The sequence below is a fragment of the Prunus mume genome, linkage group LG1 (genome assembly GCF_029339155.1).
Source record: "Prunus mume cultivar Tortuosa linkage group LG1, ASM2933915v1, whole genome shotgun sequence".
Lineage (NCBI taxonomy): Eukaryota > Viridiplantae > Streptophyta > Magnoliopsida > Rosales > Rosaceae > Prunus > Prunus mume.
Window position 1 is genome coordinate 31,856,983 of NC_142698.1, and position 22,085 is coordinate 31,879,067.

The 22,085-nt window shown below is 36.1% G+C and overlaps 2 protein-coding genes, 1 long non-coding RNA gene and 2 pseudogenes across 3 annotated transcripts; 1 reads left to right on the forward strand and 4 right to left on the reverse strand.

Moving 5' to 3' along the window:
* Window positions 1-214: 214 nt before the first annotated feature.
* LOC103344195 (cysteine-rich receptor-like protein kinase 10) lies at window positions 215-2,973 on the reverse strand. The gene is made up of 7 exons (XM_089054668.1): window positions 2,128-2,973; window positions 1,894-2,007; window positions 1,699-1,817; window positions 1,389-1,599; window positions 1,015-1,252; window positions 774-924; window positions 215-689 (listed from the first exon to the last, which is right to left on the reverse strand). The coding sequence occupies exons 1-7, from the start codon at window positions 2,948-2,950 to the stop codon at window positions 387-389; spliced, it is 1,959 nt and encodes a 652-aa protein (XP_088910794.1). The 5' UTR covers window positions 2,951-2,973; the 3' UTR covers window positions 215-386.
* Window positions 2,974-10,752: 7,779 nt separating this feature from the next.
* On the forward strand, window positions 10,753-11,802 carry LOC103343910 (cyclin-U4-1-like). The gene is made up of 2 exons (XM_008247548.2): window positions 10,753-11,087; window positions 11,526-11,802. Exons 1-2 carry the CDS (start codon window positions 10,753-10,755, stop codon window positions 11,800-11,802), a joined length of 612 nt encoding a protein of 203 aa, XP_008245770.2.
* A 2,938-nt stretch (window positions 11,803-14,740) lies between these two features.
* LOC148921619 (pre-mRNA-splicing factor clf1 pseudogene) lies at window positions 14,741-15,367 on the reverse strand (annotated as a pseudogene).
* A 2,882-nt stretch (window positions 15,368-18,249) lies between these two features.
* LOC148921620 (uncharacterized) lies at window positions 18,250-18,906 on the reverse strand. The gene is made up of 2 exons (XR_016127368.1): window positions 18,769-18,906; window positions 18,250-18,676 (listed from the first exon to the last, which is right to left on the reverse strand). It is a non-coding gene; the product is annotated as an uncharacterized LOC148921620 (long non-coding RNA).
* A 90-nt stretch (window positions 18,907-18,996) lies between these two features.
* LOC148921621 (uncharacterized) lies at window positions 18,997-21,813 on the reverse strand (annotated as a pseudogene).
* Between the last annotated feature and the right edge of the window lie 272 nt (window positions 21,814-22,085).

Here is a 22,085-nt window from a genome sequence, read left to right on the forward strand (position 1 = left end):
TAGATTCGAATTCGGTGTTGGGGTGAATGTTCTTAACCCGTAGAGCTACAAGTTCCCCACAGGTGTTTTCTGTATTTTTATTACTTGTTTTGAATTTAGAGCTGGCAATCTTGAGCTAGGATTTTGATGCCCTAAAATTCCTAAAAGTGAGTTAAATGATCTATGTGCAGTTCCCACAATAACTTTGTTATGTCCGAAATTCGAAATTCAAAGTGGAAAAGAGAAGATATATTGTTCAATTGCAATTCAAAATTTATTTGATACATCATCATTTAACTTGTGGTCTCTCTATGAAATGCTTTAAGTCAACAGCAGATGCACAGAAATTAAACTTGGTGCTTGGCCAGCATCACGATTTCCATGCATAGCTCCACGGATCAGCTCCCTTACCGTGGCACAACATCAGAAACTGATTGTTCATTGATTGAGATAATATGATCAGCCCTCATCTCACAATGATCAGCAAACCTTCCTGTAGAGAAAGCAGGTTTTTCAGGTGGGCTAAGAGTTACTGTTTCACTTTTCAACATGACAACAACATAAGACATGGTTGGCCTGTCATCCGCATCTTCTTGAACACACAACAATCCAATATGGAGATATCTTAAAAATTCATCGGCGTCACATGAATCAACCAGTAACGGATCCATCAGCTCTAGCCCGTTTCCTTCATTCCATAATTGCCATGCCTGCATATCATCACTCAATGAGATAAACATCAATAAGCTTTGAGAATGAGAAAGTGTAATGCAGTCTAAGCCAGACAAACGTACATATGCTATGAGGCTAGGAACGCGTCTTATCAGATGAAAGCCAGCGTTCCTTCTCCCAGTTATGATCTCAATCAAGAGTACTCCAAAGGCAAAAACATCGGACTTCACGGAGTATAGTCCCTCCATTGCGTATTCTGGAGCCATATATCCACTTTTCCAATACAAAATTCCAAAACATATTATAAATCTGTAGAAATCAAATAATATGGTTTTATTGAAAACTTAGAAATCAAGCACTTACTAAGTGCCAACTATTGTAGCAGTATTAGCTTCTCCTTCACTTCCTACAAAGATCCTTGCCATGCCAAAGTCTGAGATCTTTGGATTCATGTCATTGTCTAATAATATATTGCTAGCTTTAAGGTCTCTATGGATGATTCTAAGTCGAGAGTCCTCATGCAAATAAAGAATCCCCCTTGCAATCCCACTGATAATGCTAATGCGCCGGCTCCAATCAAGTCGTGCACGTTTCTTTGAATCTGACCATCCATCATAAGAAAAGAAGTCATACATTAATTAAATTTTTTTTTCAAAACAGAAAATCTTGACCATGTAATTGTTGCTTAAGTTTGCCTTAGTAATTGAAATTCAAAGGATAAACAGAAATGAACAAACCAAAGAGGATGACATCTAGGCTGCTATTTGGCATGAATTCATATGCAAGGAGCTTCTCCTCTCCGTCTACGCAAAAACCACAAAGCCGGACAAGATTTTTGTGCTGAAGTTTCATTATCAGTAGAACTTCATTTGTGAATTCCTCTAAACCTTGCTCGGACAAGCTTGAAAGCCTTTTGATTGCCACTTCCCTTCCATCATTTAGTATACCCTGAGAAATTACCACCCGATTCTCTTCCAAGTCACAAAAATACTAAGCAAGCACATGTGCAAGATTTTCATAATTTATTGAACGAAACAAACTCAATACCTTGTAAACAGGACCAAAACCACCTTCTCCAAGCTTATTTGAATCAGAGAAGTTGGAAGTAGCTGCATGTATAGCTGCCAAACTGATATAGGGGTCCTGTGCTTTTCGATAATTTCTTCCTGAAAAAAAAAAACTGTTTTAAGAAAACAATTAGGACCTTGAAGTATTTTTTTTTTCATAATTAAGCATAACTACCTTCTTTATTTCTTTTTCTCACTGCAAGATAGACACAGGAACCCAAAAGTAGTATTGCCAGGCATGCTGACACAACTGTAAGGATTGTGATCAACAATATTTTCCTGCTGCTACCTGCATGTACATGGAACTTGGAAGCCATTCATTAATTTCGGTTCATCATGGATTTCCCATGCCGTGAAGGCTATGATAATATGTACAATTTAATTACGTCAAATATTAGGAGATTTGTACCATTCTTATTTGGAGAGCGAGGCGCAGAAGCTTCGGATGCTCCGGCAGTATAGAAGGCATATAACTCAAACCTCAGATAGCAACCACGACTCATAAGTCTTGCACCAACGGAGAAATAATACAATGCTAAAACGTCTTCTTTGGCTCTCAAAAGGCATTTATCACAGTCATCTCTAGATAAGTCGGTAGTGCACTGCACAAAAGCATATATCAGTTTATCTTCAAAAGCTACTTCTTCAGTAGCATGCATCTCAGCAGCAGAGAGATTATAAGCCGCTTGCTTAGCGAGGCGATTCAACGTCTCATTCAAAACAGACTCAAACTTTTTCGGGTCTGAAATATTCTGTGAATTCTCGTCGGCGATGTTGTCTCTTACATTCAATCTGCCGAAGAAATTCTCATTGGAGTAGCGCAATAGGCAGGAATCCTCCCACACAACCGCTTCTTTTGAGTGTGGACAAAGCATCAGCACGTCTGATTGCGCGGTGTTTATGCAGCGCCGACACATTTCATTCGCGACATAGTCAAAGCACATATAGAGGCCATATACTCTGTCAGGATCATTTCCAGTGGACGTATTGTAATACTTGGAAACAGAAGCATTCGAAGGTAAAGAAATGAGAAGATCGCCTAGGTTTTTATGAAACCGACTGTTATCTGTATAACTAACATTTGAGCATTTCCAATATGGAGGGGCGGCATCAGCAAGGTGACAAAGGAGGATGATCAGAAAACACCGAAAAGGTACAGGATTAATGGTTTTCAGGACACTAGGGAAATAAAACATATTTTGTCTTTCAAGGTTTGCACTATGATTCACCATCTACAATAACAGAGAAAGATTTATCACTATATATAGCTAATTGTGTTGTCGTTCTTGTCTGACCTTTCTCTACAAATACTTATGCATTTCTAGGAACACTCCCTGTCTTAACCATTGAATTAACGGGTAATTTATTTGAAGGGTTATTAATATTCAGGCTTATTATATTCTATCTTTTATGTCTTAAGCTGAGGACTAAAAGCTTATTTGTGTAAAGTATTGTTGTGAATTAGTTTGTTGGGATGTCTGACTTCTTATTCCAAGCTGGCTAGCTACCCCTCACCATAAAGTTATTTTCTCGTATTGGACAATGGACTTGTCATTATTTGATGCAAAACTAATAGATAAAGGCAAAGACTTCAAAAGAAATAAAATAATTGTGACTTCTTGTTTTTCCTTCGTGCCTTTCCTCTTCTATAGCCACCATGGGGCTCACCTGATATGCTTCTCTTCAAAATATAATTGTCACTTCTTGTATTGCTTATCTTCTTTAACCCGCCTGCAGCCAATAGCTCTGGTTTGCTTGGGCCCCCAACTGTTGACTAGGTAAACCTGATTGTTGACGGCTTGTAGAAAGGTCATGAGGGCTGGCTCATTACGCTTGATGCTTAGATTCAGCCAAAGTCATCATTATTATGGACATGAGGATCTTAGGTCCATTGGGCAGAGGACCCAATAGGGCCCCAGGTTATGTACGGCCGGCCAGCCACACTAGACTCTAGTGACTAGGGTGAGATAGGGTTTCACTTATTTGAAAGTCATATTTAAAGAACCTCATGCCTCCCTTCCATTTGAGGTTTTGATCATTTTTGGTTTCATGGTTAAGAGGAAGGGTGGGCATCAATTTGGCTTAACCGACTAAACAGGTCGAGGCAAACTGTAATGGGTGGTTTGATTTGATTTGGTTTTAACCAAGAAAATAGTTAAATGGTTTAAAACACGAATTTGATCGTAATTGTTTGGTTTGCTTGTATATTTATTTTTGTTTTATTTATTTTACACGTGTAGTTATTTCATTGGATAATAATTAACTAGATAATGATGTTGAATTTGAAGTTTGATGAAACTTTACAGTCTGATTGCTAGCACCATCTTCTATTTAAGGCTTCATGATCTTCATCCCACAATCAAGTTGGGTAAGAGACTTGGAGTGGAGGTCACATATATCTTTGTGACTTAGGGAACTTTCTAAAGTGAAGGAGAGAAGATCAAGCTTGAAGCTCAACAGTCTTGATGAAATAGGATACGGTTGAACGAGTAAATTCCATCGCCTATTCCTCTCAAGTTTTTGTTTTTAATTTCTATGGCACATCAATCACATGACCTAGAAGAGACTTGATTTAATGCTTCCTTTGCCATAATTTATTTATGTTATCACGAATCTTCAAATGAATATTCTTTGTGTGAACCAAGGTTTCCTTACCTCACCGGATAAATATATAAACATGAGATTTGACAAAACCACTAAAAACATTATGACCAACGGAGGAGCCACCCTTAGGCTCGGAAAGGCTATAATGAGGGCTTAAAGTGAGGAGGTTATTTGAGGAGGTCAAATCTCACCATCAACAAATGTAAAGAAATCATGGGACTTAAATATTTTAAATGTTTTGACGGTCGGATCGGTCTCCTCACTTTAATTCCTCACTTTAACTCCTCATTGTAGAAGCTCCCCCCCTAGGCTAGGATTGACCTTGTCTAGAATTTTAAAGCCCTCCTTTACTAGGCCCAGGCCCTCTCTCATTTTTTTTATTTTCTCATATTTTTACTTATATGTTTGCTTCTTGGAGTAAAAACTCTTCTTCTTTTTTTTCCTCCTCTTCCTCTTTTGATTAATTTAAGCTTTGTGAATTCCCCTTTCCCCCATTTTACATGTCTAAGTAGGGTATCTTAATATTGGGATTTATGAACATTTTTGTATTTCTTCTCTCTGTTGAAGTATAAATTATTCAATTTTGAGTCTTTCAATATTATAGATGATGAGATTAATATTCAACCATGTTAAAATATGAGTTCAGGACAATTATGATTGTAATAAATGGATAAATTATTAATTAGTATGAAATGATATTATCAACTTATTAACCCATTTAGCGCTTGAAGACTCTTATTTGAATTATTTTTAAATTTTTTTGTGAAAGGCCCCCTCTAATGTGAAATCCTAGCTCCGCCACTGCTATGATACAAAAATAATTATAAGAACGTGCAATTCAAATTAATAGCCTGAAATATATCGTAACAAAAGAAACATTTTGTTCTAATCCATAAGAGGTTTTAAATAGTAGTGTATGCATTTCTCATAGTGTTATATTTTGGGTAATGATCATGGAAGGAGAATCCAAAAAATGAACAGTTACATACTTTATAGGCAAAGTAGTGTGTTTAAGTTCCTCTTCAAAAAGTATAGGTGAGCTAGATATTTTAACCTTAATTATTTATAATTTATAGGCAAGTTTTTTATTTACTCTTTTTATATGAGCGATATTCTACTTTAATTTAATCTAAACTACGGATAGGAGTAACTCATCACTTCATGCAAGAAAGAGGTGTTTTTTTTTTGGTTGAGAAAAAACAACATTAGAACAATTTATATGTTTTTTTTTTTCTTTTTTGTTTAAATTGTGTTTTTAAAATTTTGTTTAACAAAATATGTGGCCCGATCGTAGTTTATATGTAAGCAAAAGACTGGACCACATACATGTCACGTTAAATAACTTTGAAATAGATGACATAATTACGTAAAAAGAGAGACAAGTTGAAGGAATTAAAATTGAGATTCGAATCAAGTTGAGAGGTAAAATACTAATTAAGCCTATTAAGAATCAAAATCCGATTTGGGCTTTTGCCCTTTTGAAAATTATATTAATAAATCCAAGTTGAGAGGTAAAATAATAATTAAGCCTATTAAGACTTTATGCGTATATATAAATATATTGCGCCTATGGCCATTAAAACATCTTTTTTTTTTGGGTGCGTTTGATATAAAATCATTATTGATCCATCTCGTGCGTCTGTTATTATATTTCCTTCTTGAGCATGCGCATGCCTTCGGATTGTTATTTGTGGGGCATAATTGTCTTAATGAGCTAGAATTTCGAGCTCATAGGGGTGATAAGTCTTACTGGGATTCATTAATCATAGAATTATATAGATCACCTCGTTCTAAAGGGTTTGGTATTGGCTTCATAGGGGAAAAAAGGGGAATAATAGTTCATAATTTTCTATTTGGGCTAGTGCAATGTTGGAGTAAAACCTCTCAGGCACACACGTTGCGAAGGATGTATCAGAGAAGCAGCTCAAGAGCTTCGTAGGCTATGCCCTAACAAGCTAGGAGCTGTAATTTGGTACGATGATTGCCTTTTCAAATACTCAAAATACAAAATTCTTTCATGTACCGGATACAACTAATGCGGTTTATGCAATGAATAATGAATCTCTCAGTGCTCCCTTGTTGGATAAAAAAGTTGGTGAATTGTTAACTCAATTATGTATTGAAACTTGTATTAGTCCACTATTATATGTTCAGTTTATGGTGCGACTCAATGCACTGGTGATTTTTCTAGCCTCGATTGTAAGAAGTGTCTTGATGTGGCAATAAGTGAACTTTTGAAAAAAAAATCATGGATTGTTATAATAGATTTGAATTTTACCCCTTTATTTTTTTATTAGTAGACACGTCGCGTATGTATAAATTACTGTTGTATTGCATGATTATTGGTTGATCACTAACCACATAATGATCTTGCTTGGTTTTATTGTTTTTTGCTAACTTGATGCGTTGAGGTTGTCTACTGTTATTTTTATACACAAAGCCAATTTGAACACTTTTCTCTCCAAAAACATTTTCAAGGAAGCCAATTTATATTTGCTTAATTAGTAGTTGATGCTCTTTATTTCTCTTGGTTAAGAGTGGAAGCTAAGGGCAGATCTCGTTCAAGCCAAATGTCGCTCCTCATAATGATATGAATGCCTTTTCGCTTTTGCGGATCATATATATTTTTGGCTTCGGCTTTATCCTACTTTTTTTTAATAAATATTTTTATATTGTTGATTTGTAAAAACAAAAAGGATAGGTATAAACAGATTGGAAAATGCAGATTGAGGTTAGGCTAGAGAGGCCTACCCTAGCATTCAAGTTTGAATCCCCCTCCACGTAAAAGATTAATGTAGATTATTGCTTGTAAAAAAAAAAAAAATTGGAAAATAAATATTTTATACCAATTTGATCTCTTGGTAGGAAAAAAATAGTAGTTGTCACTTCTTCTTTTTTTCAAGGTTAGGTGTAAAGTCTATGATTCAGCAAGTTGGCTTCCCGCAAAAATTGAGGTGATTGTTAGACACTAGTAAAAAATAACCCTTGCAGCGACGAATAAATTATTCTTGCACAAAGTTTTACTCGTTGCGCGACATAAATTTAGAAAAAATGAGGAAAAACTTCATAATATCACTCAATTTAACCTATTTTAATTTAATTAAGGGAAATTATGAATTTACCCTTAAAGTAAGGGTAATTCGACCAAAAACAATTCTTCCTCAAAGTGGTGACTTTGAGCGACAAACTTTTGCGTGACGACAATACATCGTCGCTCAAAGTCTTACATTTTTGCGATCCAAATTTCCTCATGATCTAGCTAATGGATGGGTAGGATTTTTTAAAAAATTGTTCGTTAACTTCCGGTCAGTTTTGGGGTATGCTAAGCAAAACAAATAGGTTGAAAAATAATTCGTCGCTTTGCGTGATGACAATGATCCTTATCACGAGCGCGTCGGACTTCTCAAAGATATGACTTTGTGCGACTGAATTTATTATGTGTAAAAGACACAATAAACTTCGTCGCAAAATGCAAAGTCCGTTATAAAAATGCAAATAAGAAGTAAAAAAATTCATATTAGAATTTGGAGGTTTTTTAAGGAATCTTGACCGTGAGCTAGGTAGTGCGTAATGACCAAACTTGATTGTATGTTGGTTATGTGGGATTAGGATATTAGTTATTTCAAAATTGGGGGATTATCGGATGCCTAAACCAATTTTTTTATTTATTTTTATTTTGTATGCATAACACTTAAGAAATTAAACGGTATATATAGTTTTATTAAGTAGCTTTAATATTTATTATTTTAGATCGGATCGGATTTTTGTTAGAAAAATATATTATTGTTGTTCGGATTGGGTTTTTGTTAGAAAATATATTTTTTAAATTGACGATCGAATTAGTGATAGACCCCATTGTATTCTTATGGGGTCAAGGAGTGTAGCGAGGGAGATATGTAATTATGAAATTCTGATTTAAATAAACAAAATCGGAGTTAAAATATACCATTAAATCGTGATGGAATTTTCATTTTTATAACCGTTGAAATTTTAATTGTCCCTATAAGGTTTTTGACTGAGTTTTGTTTTTTGTTTGGGTATATCGGAGGCCAATCATGAATTGCATGATTATATTGTGCATGCTGCCTGTTGGTATTGTTAATGTGTTTTACAAGTGGAAATTTTGGGGAAAGTTACAAGGGAGACGGAAATTTGCAGATCGTTGAAACTAGTTTTGTTGAATGCGTATGCCATCAAAATAATATATTCAATACTACCTTAGGTCCAATGTAAGAGGTTTATTTAGTTTCTATTTTAAGCCCACTACTTAAATATAACTTTCCAATATAAGATTTTGTGGTATCCACTAGTGTAAATATTTTAAATTGACGATCGAATTAGTTTTCATTGCTATTCATATAGTTAGAAAGTCAAGGAGTGTAGCTGTAAAAAATTCGGCATCAAAATCGGCTTTATTTTTAGTTAAAATGCGTTTAAGCCATGTTAAATTAGTGGTTATGTTCGTCATTTATAACCGTTGGAAGGATGTTTTGTCACTATTGCTGGTAGCATCTCTAACCATGTTTGTAATTTGGTTATTAGTTTCGATTTTGTGGTGGCGTTCCATTATGGATCGTTGGCGCAACATTATCAATTCATTGTTTTAGGGTTTCCAAATAAGCTATTTCGTGACGCTTTTGCCTTTATTGGCTTTATGCCTTTATTGAAACTTTAGTCTTTCGTGAGTTTGAATGACGTATGCCATTACAAAACAATCATCAGGTTCACTAACAATTAAGAGTTTATTTATACTTTTGTTGAAAAATATTAACAGTAAAGGGAAATGCTACTAGCCCACATAACCACAATTAATCATAAGCCCAGGCAAAGCCCAGATACCCAACATAACTGAAACCCTAAAGCAACCAATGAACCTAAACGAACCCTACCACCATCACTTGAAGAAGCGTCGTCGCAGCCACATCCACAAGCACATCCATAATAGATTTAGGAAAAACATAGTTTCCAGCGATTTACTTACGCATAAGAGGGAACAAATAAATGAAAACAACTACCTAATCACTGGTTTATTAAATTTTTCTATAAGAGCACTTATTAAACTTGTCCAACAAAATACTAAGAACACATTATTTGCTAAATAGTTTTAGTGAATCTATCATTATTGCAATTATATTTAGTTAAGCAAGATTGAATCACATGATCCAATCTTAAATCTAAACCCGCCATTAATTCTTAAATTTGCATATTTCTTTTATATAAGCGATATTGAGAAAGGGAGAAATTAAATCTATAAGACCTCTCAACCACTTGAACTACATACCCCTTACCCCTAAATTTGCATTTTTAATTTTCAGTGTACGTAACAAAAGCAGCATATATGAATGCCCTAGACCAACAAAGCAATTCCATGTTATGCCACTGAATTGTATGGGAATCATAACACATGCAAAGATGCAAGATCTCTTAGAACGTGGGGCCCCACATTACAATCACAATTTTTCCGACATGACATGATTGGTACTGCATGCTACCACAATTGTCACAGCGAATCACCTGAAAATCCCACATTCATTTTAAGAAAAAGACACTATTAATCCATCCTTTCTCCCTCTCTTAGAAGGTTTGAAATCTATATATATATATATATATATAGTAAAAGGTAGAGAATAGTAAAACATTCAAAATATCAGAAAATGCTCTTAATTAATGCAAACATTAAGAATTGAAATTATTAATTAAATGAAGATATATTCACACTTTTTCATATTAAAAAAAAATTAAAAGAAAAAAACAGATAATGGATCATATATTTATGGAACACAACTACCTATTATCTTTTTTAATTCTAAAATAAATTTTAAATTTTTTTTTAAAAAAACATCTCGCAAGCGCGGAAACTCGTGTGAAGAGGCTAGTAATAAGAAAAAGAAAACAATTGTTTACCCAACTCAAGATTCAATCTTTTTTATTTGAAAATGAGACAATTGGAAACCCCACTAACCAATAAGGATATGTAAAGTTCTAATTCCAATTGTTGAAGCTATTCTGGTAATAAGAACCTACCCATTAATGTTAACTACCTTTTTGTTTAAACTGTTTTTGTTTTCTGTTTTTTTAATTTATTTTTTATAATCGAAATAAAAAGAAAAATGATTGTGGTAAGAAAATATTCCATGTGAAAATACATAGAACAATGTGGAACAAACAAATAAAATATAAACCTGAAAAAAAAACTAAATACAGTTTTAAATCATTTTAGTTTTTAGTTTTATAAATTTCCCTTTGCTTTCTCTTCTTTGACCTCTATCATTTCTCATGCTCCCTCCTTTCTTTAACTACCAAAAACCAAAAACCAAAAATACTAAACACTAATTCCTAACGACCCTTTATATATAGCCCAACAGAAGCACTAGCACCAACAGAAATTCAAAACACTTGAGAATCAAACCAAAACTTGCTCTCATCATCAATGGAAGAGTTAGAGAACCCAATAGTGATGACAAAGGTCATCACATTCCTCTCTTCCCTGGTTCAAAGGGTGGCTGAATCAAATGACATCAATTGTGAATTCCAACCCAAGAAAATCTCAGTCTTCCATGGCCAAACCAGGCCCCCCATATCAATACAGAGCTATTTAGAGAGAATTTTCAAGTACGCCGATTGTAGCCCATCTTGCTTAATTGTTGCACATGTTTATCTGGATCGGTTTTCTCAGAGGCAACCCGATTTGCCTATCAATTCGTACAACGTTCACCGGTTGCTGATTACTAGTGTCATGGTGGCTGCAAAGTTCATGGATGACATGTAAGTGTTGAAGTTGGATTTTATTAGCTTATGATGAACAAATTTTGGAAAACCTATTTGGCTTTGAAGTTTTGGTGTTTGAGTTACTTAGATGATTTTTTTATTCAAGTTATTTAGTTTTAGTTACAGAAGTGAATTTTAAGCCGGGGAAATTCAAAGGGAGATCATTCAAAGATTTTGAATTTGTTTATGTGGCCATTTTGTATTGTGTTCATCTAAATATAGAAGTTTTGGAATATTCTGTTTCACGCATGAATGTAGATGGAAACTGAATATGATTTTACTGGAATATTTTGGAATCTTCTGGCTCAAGTGGTTATCACTGACAGAAAATTTTGTGCAATGTCAAAGCTATTTTTGTAATGAGATCTATTTTCAGTTGGTTTATCCCCAAATAGGTACGCCAGAATTAACTAATCTCCATGTAATATTATTCAGGTACTACAACAATGCCTATTATGCAAAAGTTGGAGGCATCAGCACAATAGAGATGAATTTTCTTGAGGTGGATTTCCTTTTTGGTTTGAACTTCAACTTAAATGTGACCCCCTCAACCTTCACCACCTACTGTTCCTACCTCCAGAGAGAGATGCTCTTACTGCAGCCTCCTCTAGATTCTGCAGATTCTTCTCTTAGTTTAGGCAAATCGCTAAAGCTCCACTTGTGCTTTGATGAGGGTGAAACCTCCCATCGGCAACAGCAGCTAGCTGTTTAATTAAAAGCTCTTGGAAGGGTTTCCCCCAAAAACAGTAGTGGTTGAGGTAGTGATTTTAGTACTTCTAAAAGTACTATATTTGGGCTGGCAAAATGAACATTAGATATTTTTGTCAGCGTTTTCTTTTCTTTTCTTTTTTGGGTTTTGTAATTGAAGTTATGTACAGATGAGTCTTGAATTTCCAGTCTGGAGAAGCAAAGCAATGCCTCTAAATAGCTTGTTTGGTTTATATATACTTGTTCTTATCCATAAATGTTAGGGTTCTCTCTTGACTCTTAGGTTGCCATGCATGCATGGGAATTTGCTCACACTTGGTCAGAATTTGGAAGGAATTTGAGTGGCGAGTATAAAACCTTATTTGGTGACGTGGGCAAAGCACTCTTTTATTTCATTGTAGTCATATTTGGTGTTGTAAGTTGGTTTTGGTTGACAGTTATTGATCTTGAGCTGGGAACAAGGGACATGTGCAATCATGGGCCACTGATCCGATCCGATAACCTGTTAAGTTAACGAAATAAAGTTGGATCTTGTTTAATCCGATTCGATAATAATTCGATCTGATTTGATATAACATATATTTCATTTTATTTTATTTTTACTTAATATATATGCATATGTAACAATCTTGTTAATTTTGAAAATAAATAAAAATATTTTTCAATTATTTATATATATTACATAAAAGAATTCGATCGGCTTATCAAATATGATATCAAATAATTCAAAAAAATCGAATATAGATCTAATTGTTAATGATCTGTCATATTTTTGGATAAAATCGGGTTGGATTTCACTCCGCTCCATCTCTGACTCGTTTACAGGCCTATTGGTAGGGGGAGAGAGAAGAGAGAGAAGTTTAGAATTTAAATTCCTACTAGTACTGAGTTAAAATTAAAAAGGCTGGCTTAGATCAATGATTTATTTTCCTAACAATCTTCATTTGAGAGTTCTAGAATCCTATATAAATTGAATCAAAAGTGTTTGAAAAAAGAACACCCTGCATCTAATAGTGAGCAAACCCTAGACACTCTCCTCCCTCACTTGTGTGGGTTAATCGGGATGAACTAATTTCTTTTTGTCGTGTGAGAACCAAAAACGCAACAACCTTCGAATTCGTGTTATTGTTTGTCCCAAAAGTATTCACGAATTCTCTTGAGTGATCCCACTATCATGCCCTCATTGGAATCAGTGACGGATCTGGGATTCAAAAGCCGGTTGAATGAAACTTACATTAAAAACTTGACATATGAGTGAATTTCATTAATAAACATAGAAAAATTATACACCTAATCAATAAACGTAATAATCATTACCCTCATCCATCAAAAACCTTGGAAAACTACAGGGGAAGACACCCTCTTCAATCACACTCCTTGAAAACCTTGGAAAACTTGACCTTTCCTCTAATTCCCTCAACGGAGAAATACCCATTTCGTTTGGGGACCTGATTTCACTAAAGAAACGTCTTTAGCTTCAAATTCGTTGTCTAGAGCCATATTAGAGTTAATGTCTGCAATTCCAGGGTTAGTTCATGTTGATCTGAGCTCTAATAAGCTAAATGGTACAATTCCAGAGTTCCTCTTTGATATGAAGAGATTGAAACACTTGAATCTTGCAAACAATGACTTCCATGGAGTTTTGCTTTATAAGCCAGTTGTCAGTGTTCAAGATTAGCAGGCACATCAATTTGTGCTATAACCACTCTGTTTTGTCATCAAAATTGAAGCTTGGGATTTCTCCTTGTGACAAGAGTGGTGGTCATGGGGAAGGGGGGGAAAATAAAATCTACTTTGTTTTTTTGGGGTTCTAGTTTGGGATGAATTTTTTTTTCCTTCTCTCTTTTCTATAGTTGCAGGCTGGGGTGGAGGTGGGGGCGCTGGGGTTCTAGGTTTGTGAGATGGATTTGAGGGTTGGAGTTTGCGGGTGGTGTTCATGGGGGAATGGAGGAAGAAAGAAATCGACGGGGAAGAGGGAGAGGGAAAGGGAGAGCGCAGAGGGGAGAGAGAGAGTTTAGTTTTTTAATTTTTAATATTTAATAGTTTATTCATATTTTAATTAATTTAAATTTGAAAAAAAGAGAAACTATGAAACCCATAGTGCCATGTAGACAACTAATTACAGAAAGATGTGATGAAAACGCTAAGAACTGAATCATATTGTAACAAATTAAAAAAATCAGAGCATGTGATTATATAAATTAAAAAGATAGAAATTAACATGTATTAATAATGTAACTACAGGATATTAAACTGTAATTAACTCTTACTACAATTATACAAATAAAAAAAACCCTCAAATTTACACGCAATACCATTGTTTCCATATTTTAGGGTTAATCATAATTCATTGGGATAAGGGAGTCAAGAGAGAATAACCATGTTGCAAACATGGCTGTTCCCGCGACCACTTCTCATGCTGGCCTGCCGGATTCCAACTTTTTATTTTCAAACTTTTCAGCATATATATATATATATCTGGACGGCGATATATGTGTTTCAAATAGTCAGTCCCGGATAACGTGGATTGGCTGGCGTAGGAGGGCTGGTTACAAATCCGGGGTGAGATGTTGGGGAAGGGAGAGACGGAGAGATTGGGTGGGTTGGCGTAGGGGAGCCTGGTTTCATATCTAAGGAGCAATGGGTTGGGGAGCAAAAACAATTCTGAGTCTGCTCTATCTTTTCTCATTCGATGGTGGGTGGGAGACAATATTTCCTTATGCTACATTTCAGCGTTGGGGACAGTTTATATAAAAATTGCTTATTACTTTTGTTTTGGGCCCCTACATGATTAGGCCAAGTTTACTACTAAACTAATCTTTTTGTGTGAGCTTGGGCATCGACATAAACAATAAATATCTGAACATTGTGACAAGAATGTAAACAATATAAAGGATTGAATGTAAACAAAAATGTAAACAAGCATTGAATTTAAAGGATGATTACTTTCTGGACAAGTATTGATGAGAACAACGGAGAGGGAGAGGGGATGGGACAGTGGATGCAAGGCCTCTTCCTCTTCGCATTGAATTCATTGGAAACTTAGCTTTAACTAGGCTAACATCACCCATATCCCCAAAGCTAGCCTCCATTATCAACCATTCTTTTAGCAGCATCAACCTTTCTACCTTCAATTTATTCTTATCCAAGTACTTGACAGCTCTCTCGAAAACCCCTCTACAACGCTGAATGCATGCACATTGTTCCTCTCTTTCTTGTGCAACAAGAGAATCCTTGGATTGATGACCTTGTGCCTCAAATTTTGCATAGCTGAGCCACACCGTTAGGTGCTGTGTCCGGTCTAGGAGTCTCTCGTAAATCTGTCTAGCTCTCTCAACCTCACCCTCCCATCTCTCAAAGTCAATGTAAGCCTTCCACAACAATCCAGGCTTGTTAAGTTGAGGCAGCCCAATGGCAATTTCGAAAATCCCCCTTGCTCGTTCTTCCTCACCTAGAGTCTTCTCCAGCTCTGCGTACTTGACCCATGTATTGCTATTACGTGGTGACCAATCCAGATAATTCTCATATAGTTTCCGACATCGATCTACATTCCCAAGTCTCAGCTCCATCTCTATGTACTCGTCAAATATTGCAGCTTTAGGTGCACCACAGCCTATTGACGTGCCAAGGATCTAGCGCGCCCCCTCGAGATTCAGCCGTCGAATCTCAAACTGGGCGGCATGAAGCCATGCTTTCACAGACGAAAACTTGGTATGAGGAATCAATTCAAGGAACTGCCTATATGCTTGTCTAGTTCGTTCCACGGCATCTCCTCCAGCAGCAACAAATTCCTCATACCGTGCATAGTGTGGGAGCAGATATTTTCGTCTCCAATCACAGCACGCCACGTGGAAAAGAAGATTATCTCTTTTAATTAATTAAATGAACCAGCTTATCTGGCCAATTAATTAATTGGGATAAATATCTTAATTAAATTATATTATCTTTATTTAATAAGATAATATCATTAATTAAGATATTATCCTAATAAAGAGAAGATAATGTCATTATCTCAGATATTATCTTCATAAAAAGAGATAATATCATTTAATTCAGATATTATCTCCATAAAAAGAGATAATATCATTAAATCAGATATTATCTCAGTCCGACTCGATCCCTACGAATTTGGGTAGAGAATAAACTCAGCATATTCTCTACGAAACCCTAGCCCCGAGGCTCCTATAAATAGATGACTTCATTCATCATTCAAGGTACATCTAAACATACTCCTTATACCCGAGAAAAATACCCGAAGCTCTTTCTCCCTCTCCACTCTCCCATATTTTCTCCACACGGCTCCGGCCGCCCGGTTCACACCCTACATAAACACTACTCCGTACCCTTTGCTTAGCTATTGTTTTTCTACAAACACTCGAACTAACTTAGGCATCGGAGGGCCTTTGGCCAACACCCCTCGGGTGTGGTATATTTACTCCAATATGTTTTACAGGAATCGAGGAAGAGAGAGAAGGAAGATCGAAGGTTGAAGGATCTAGAAGCGAATATTCTCCCGTGAGATTATTTGCACAAACACATAGTCGATCCACAAATCAACATAGCGCTTCCAAAGCAGCTTGCAAAGCGGAGGAACATTAGCAAAAGCTCTGGCATAGAGCTTTCTAATTCTGTGGTTATTGGCTGGAGCTGGAGCACTATCTTCTTCTAGCCGTATGTAACCACTCTAGGAATCGTAATTTAGAGGATTGATCCCAACCTCAAGCTCGTACCGAAGCCTCTTCCAATCCCTATTCTGCCTCTCCATTGGCCTACGCCCACCTGAGAATCAACTCCCAATTTGTAAATACACTTCTGATAATCAACAACTGCTGCTCTTGCTTCTGGCAACTGGGTTTTTGGGACGAGAGAATCGTGTTCTGAGACGGGAGGTTTAGAGAGAGGCGAGGGACCCGTAATTCCGTGTACTTCTTTGATTTTCTAGACTGAAACGGAGGTGGAATCGAATATCAAACTACCAAACCAACTGGGATTAAGAAACCTAATCAAACTAGAATTGAAAACCGAAATTAAGAAATTACCAATGAGAAGCGTAAGGGATTCAATAATGGTTATGGTTGAATGCCGAGCCGAGCCGAGGGAATTGGTGATGACAAAACGGGGTCGTCCGAGGAGTGTTTAGGGACCAGACTCCAGACAGAGGGTGGGGAAAAAAAGCGGGTCCGGGTCGGATTGTGAACGATGAGGTTTAGGCTTGCAAGTTGCAGGCTGAGGAGATTAGATAAGAAAGAGGAATGCTTTCAAGAGAGAGCCATATGAGATTGGGAAATAGGTATATCAGGACGGAGTAAGAACTCTATTTCCCGTCCTTTCTTGTCTTCCTTTGTGTATAAGAATTAGGCAGCACTTGCACTTGACACGTCAGCAAAAATAGTCAACCTAAATGGTCAAACTAACAAAAGGGCTAAAGTGTTGTATTTCAGTACACTAATATATATGGGTATACTAGTGATTTTTCCCCTAAATTTGTACCTAATTTTCAATTAGCCCCTTATCCTTTTTTGAAATTTTTTTTAAGGAACCAAACTAATTTTTTTTGCCAATGTGCCCCTGACGTCAAAATCTGGCACTTTCCATCAATTCTGCCGTGAAGTTGGAGGTTAATTTGGTCATTTCGCATCTTCACTGAACTAAACCCATGCTTCACCTATTAGTTCCTTCATTTTGGCTCCTTTTTTCCCCCCAAAGAATTTCCCTCCATTTTCCCAACCTCCATTTTCGTACCCTAAACCAAAAGGGGATCTAGGGATTAGGAGAAAACCCAATATTAGGAGATGAGGAGGTCCTTACATGGCAGAGGTCAGAGGTCATGGGTCACAGAGGTGGAATTTAGAAGGTGAATAGGGTAGTTCATGGATGGTGCCTTCAGTCATCTGTTACTATGGTACGACTGAAAATCCAAACATCTTGGATTGCTGCACATCCAGGGATGAGGTTTTACATCTGTGGGATGGTAAGTTTGTAATTGAAATTTGGTTTGCCGATTTGAAATCTAGGTTGCTGAGTAGAAATTTGGACTGATGCACTTTTTTTTCTTATGTTTTTTATGTATCAATTTGTTGTGAGAAATGTGCAGAATAAATGTAGATATTAGGAATGGGTTGACCCACAAATGTGTGAGAGGTCGAAGCAAATTATACCTGGGCTGCTACGGAAAATAAACATGATGGAATATGCAAAAAAGTCTCGGCCAGAGAAGCTGGAAAAAAAAAAACCCTTGTTTGTTTGTAATAGTTTTGTGGTTGATGTATGGGAAAGGCAAAGACAATGAATGAAATGCCGTATATCAGTTGTGTTGCAAAGGGGTAATACATGGACTTTTGGTCTTTTTGTTGAATGTAATGACATGTATGAGTTGTGTTTTGATGATTTTGTTTCCAATTGGCCAAAGGGTCATATAAGCAAGCAAGCAAACATAAGTGTTGCAACACTATTAAACCAAAACATATCCATTGCAGGCAAAGATATCCATTACAAAACATATGTGTTCCAAAACATATATGTGTTCTAACAGTAATCCAACCAAAACATTTGTGTTCCAAAACTAATCCATTGAAATCAGTCTGAGAATCCTAGGAACATATCAGCTACAAATTCATCAAAATAAAATGTTCCAAAACATATCCATTACATAAGCAGTCCTAATGTTTTGGTGTTCCGAAAAACCAAAATTAGCCCGATGACCACATATGACCAAAATCAGCAAATCGCAACTACACTCTTAATGGCCTTGGTCTTTTTGGTAGAGGTACATTTTCTGAGTTTGGTTGAGAAGCATGCCAAATTTGAATTCCTTGTAAGGTAGCACCAGTTTGAGCAAGTTGCCTTGTTAGTTCAGACAGTTGCCCCCCTCTTCTTGCCTAATTGAATGAAAAAAATAAGCAAATCAATCCAAATTTGATTTAAACATTTAATGTAATTATTGAAAGCAAATCAATACATATGGTATTACCCCAAGCTTTGTTCTTCTAAAAGGTCTATCTTGGATTGAAGTCTCAGCTTGATCTGGTTGTCTAACAAAAACACTTGGCACACTTGTTCCCCTTCCCCTGCCTCGAACTCTTATTGCCTTTGCCTCTAGCTTGTTCCTTGAACAAAAAATAATAAAAAAGTTCATATCAAATAAAGGACCAACTTGCACCTTCAAGAAAGTTCATATCAACAGAAATAATCACAATCTTCATACCTGTCTTCCGCCTCTTGCTCCATTGTGACCTTCACCTCCACAAGTTGCAGAACTGTGACATTCACCTCCACAAGTTTTACAACAAATGACAATCCCATATCTCTTCAGCTTTGTTGCATTTTTTGGCATCTCATCAGGTTCCTTTTGCCTACTTGTTCTAGGCCTTCCTGGTTGTTTGTGGTAAAGAGGTGGCTTGATGGGTCTATTCCCTGTTTTTCTCCAGTATTCTTGACTAGGCATTGGAGATATATAACTCTCATAAGCCTTGTCATATGCACCTCTTTTGTAAAGTGAATGCACAAAGTCATAATGACTCTTCTCTGTTCTGGCAATTGCAACAGAGAATGTGAACAAGGGATTCCACATAAGTCCATAAGTCCCACTTTCTGCAAGTGCACGTGTGCCTCTCCAAATCCACTACATACATCCCACCATGGATGTTATTAACTTGATATTTCCCCCCACCAACATATGATGCTATGCATTGAGCACTCTTAGTTGTTAGCTTATCAACAATTCCAAAAATCCTAGGACCAACATCATGTGTCCAAACAATTTCTTTAAGTCTAGTCATTCTTAGCATTAAATAACTACGAATTCTCTCTAGTAGTGTCAGAATTGGCTTATCCCATGCTTCAATAATAGCTGAGTTAAAAGACTCACACAAGTTGTTAAGAAGCATATCACACTTAGAATGAGTAGTGAAGTGTGACCTACTCCAATGATTTGTTAGCCTTTCCTTAATCCATCTGTAAGCTGCATCTGATTGAGATAACATCTTCTCCATTTCAGCTTCAAATGTAGGTATTGTAGTTGATCTAGCTGCTGCCCACAATCTTTGCTTCAATGCTAGTCTACTGTGACCAGCAATCTTGAAATTATTGTGGAGGTGCCTAACACAATGCATGTGTTCAACAGTGGACATCAAATCCCTAATGGCTTGCCCCAAACCCTTTTGCTTATCTGACATGAACACTGATGAGTCAATTTTATATTATATATTTAACCCCATTCTTAGTATATTTTGGTTAATATTTTGGAAGAATTTTGATACTTTGAATTATATTTCTAATATACGTCTTTCAACTTCCTCTGGAGCAAAACATAATCAAATGGACGAATTTTGGAGTAATTCCAGTTGGAGGACGTTCGTGAGTCACTTAGCTTGATCGTGTCAGAATTTCAGACTTTCCAGCGATGATTTGAATTAGCCGTTTTCCGATTTTAGATGACCTCAGATCTGTAGCTATCTTGGGCCAGATTTGGAAGAGATTTGAGACCAAAACGTGGCTGGGCAGATTTGGGCAGATTCTCCTAATCCAATTTGAGTCTTATTTTATTTTAACTTAGTTTCCTTGTATTGGGTAGCATAAGCTTCTTTTCACAGAAATTTGGGGATCTCCTTTTAGAACTTCTTTTTGGCTTGGAGCAATTGCTAGGGTTTTGGATTTTCGCTAGTGTTTTCATTCTTATTCATTCGAATGATAGATTTCAATTATGATTATGTGTAACTAATTCCCTTTGCTGCGTAAGCCTTAGCATGAATATGTAGTTTTATTAATTTGCTTATGAATGGATGCATGTTTGCTTTGTTTAAAACTATCTATCTGATCACCATTAGGATGTGTAGACAAGTAATTTGATGCAATTTCTGTTGGAATATCACCTTGAAATTGAGGAGGGCTTCTTGTGATTAGTAATTGTAAGTGAACATCACGCTCTTAAGGGTTGCATAGTTTTTCAAAGGGTTTTACAAACTTAATGAGTCTTGCATGTCACAGACGGATTGCATGTTAGATATGCCTGAACATCACAAGGAAAATATGCATAGAAAACCTAACCTTCAAAGCATATATGTGGAAATTCATAAGTAATTGATAGAATTGCATAGGATTGAGATCCTAGTTTTCTTTAAATTGTTAGTCTTTAAAAAGAAATCATTTTTCTTCTTTGCTGTTATTATTTCCCAAACCAGATTTCTTTTACTGTTAGTTTAATCTTTTCAAATTCATAAACTTCAAATCTTTGATAAAATCTATATTAGTTATTAAACACCCAACCATTACCATTTTCACACCCAACATCAGTGAAGAAAATCTCCATAAACCATGTCTAAGTCTCGGTATATTCTACTTCAACCATAGCAAATGCGACAAGGTACATCCCATTATTTGCATCAATACCAACTGCAAATATAATCTGTCCTGGATGAGTTCCCTTCACATGACAACTATCGAAACCCACAACTGGCCTGTATCCTACAATAAAGCCCTTCTTTAATGCACCAAACATATATATATATATATATATATTCTTTTAAATACTAGGTTTTTGCCACGCAAATCAGTCTTGATTAATACAGTGTTGCCTGGATTGTTTGTCTTCCACTCTTCACAGTAATCCCACAATTTTGCGTACTGTTCTTCAATACTTCCATTTATTCTCTCTTTAGCTATGCCATAATTCTTTCTCACGATCTTCATGAAATTTGACACATACATATTAGGATTATCTATCAAATCCTCATCAAACCTTTGAGCAAGCCAATAAGAAGTGGTTGGTCTTCTGCATCCTTCCACATGAATGCTTTGGTTGATATGTCTTGATCCTAGTAGTAGGCCCTTTACCCACATAAGATGCATATAGCAACCAATCACACTTGACATCCCTATTTTCTTTACCTTTTTCTTTACCATTTTCTTTACCCTTTTCTCCACCATTTTCTCCATTTTCTTCTCCACCATCATCTTCAGCATTTTGTACACATTTTTGTCTATTTGTTTCTACATTTCTTTTTCCTAAACCCTTTTTTTAGCCTTTCCTCCACTTCCACACACCACCCTAACCTTGTGAGGGTCATTCTTCACCCATCTCAATGGCCTAGCACTTAAAACTGCATAGAATCTTATGGCCTCCCTACATTGTTCCATGTTAGCAAACTCCATGCCAATATGAAATACTGGATTAAATAAATCAGTATCTTTTTTGAATTGCTTGAACCTAGGAGCATTTCTTTTACAACTAACCTTTTTCACACCTGGATTTTCATCAACTTCATCTTCCTCTTCTGAAACACTTAGAAG

Excerpts from the sequence above, each read along its gene's own strand:
- LOC103344195 (XM_089054668.1), bottom strand. The coding sequence starts at position 2,950 with ATGGTGAATCATAGTGCAAACCTTGAAAGACAAAATATGTTTTATTTC. Across the intron at positions 1,818-1,893 it reads GAGAAAAAGAAATAAAGAAG|GAAGAAATTATCGAAAAGCA; the intron begins GTAGTTATGCTT and ends TTTTTTTTTCAG. Across the intron at positions 1,600-1,698 it reads GTTTTGGTCCTGTTTACAAG|GGTATACTAAATGATGGAAG; the intron begins GTATTGAGTTTG and ends GTAATTTCTCAG.
- LOC103343910 (XM_008247548.2), top strand. The coding sequence starts at position 10,753 with ATGGAAGAGTTAGAGAACCCAATAGTGATGACAAAGGTCATCACATTC. Across the intron at positions 11,088-11,525 it reads GCAAAGTTCATGGATGACAT|GTACTACAACAATGCCTATT; the intron begins GTAAGTGTTGAA and ends AATATTATTCAG.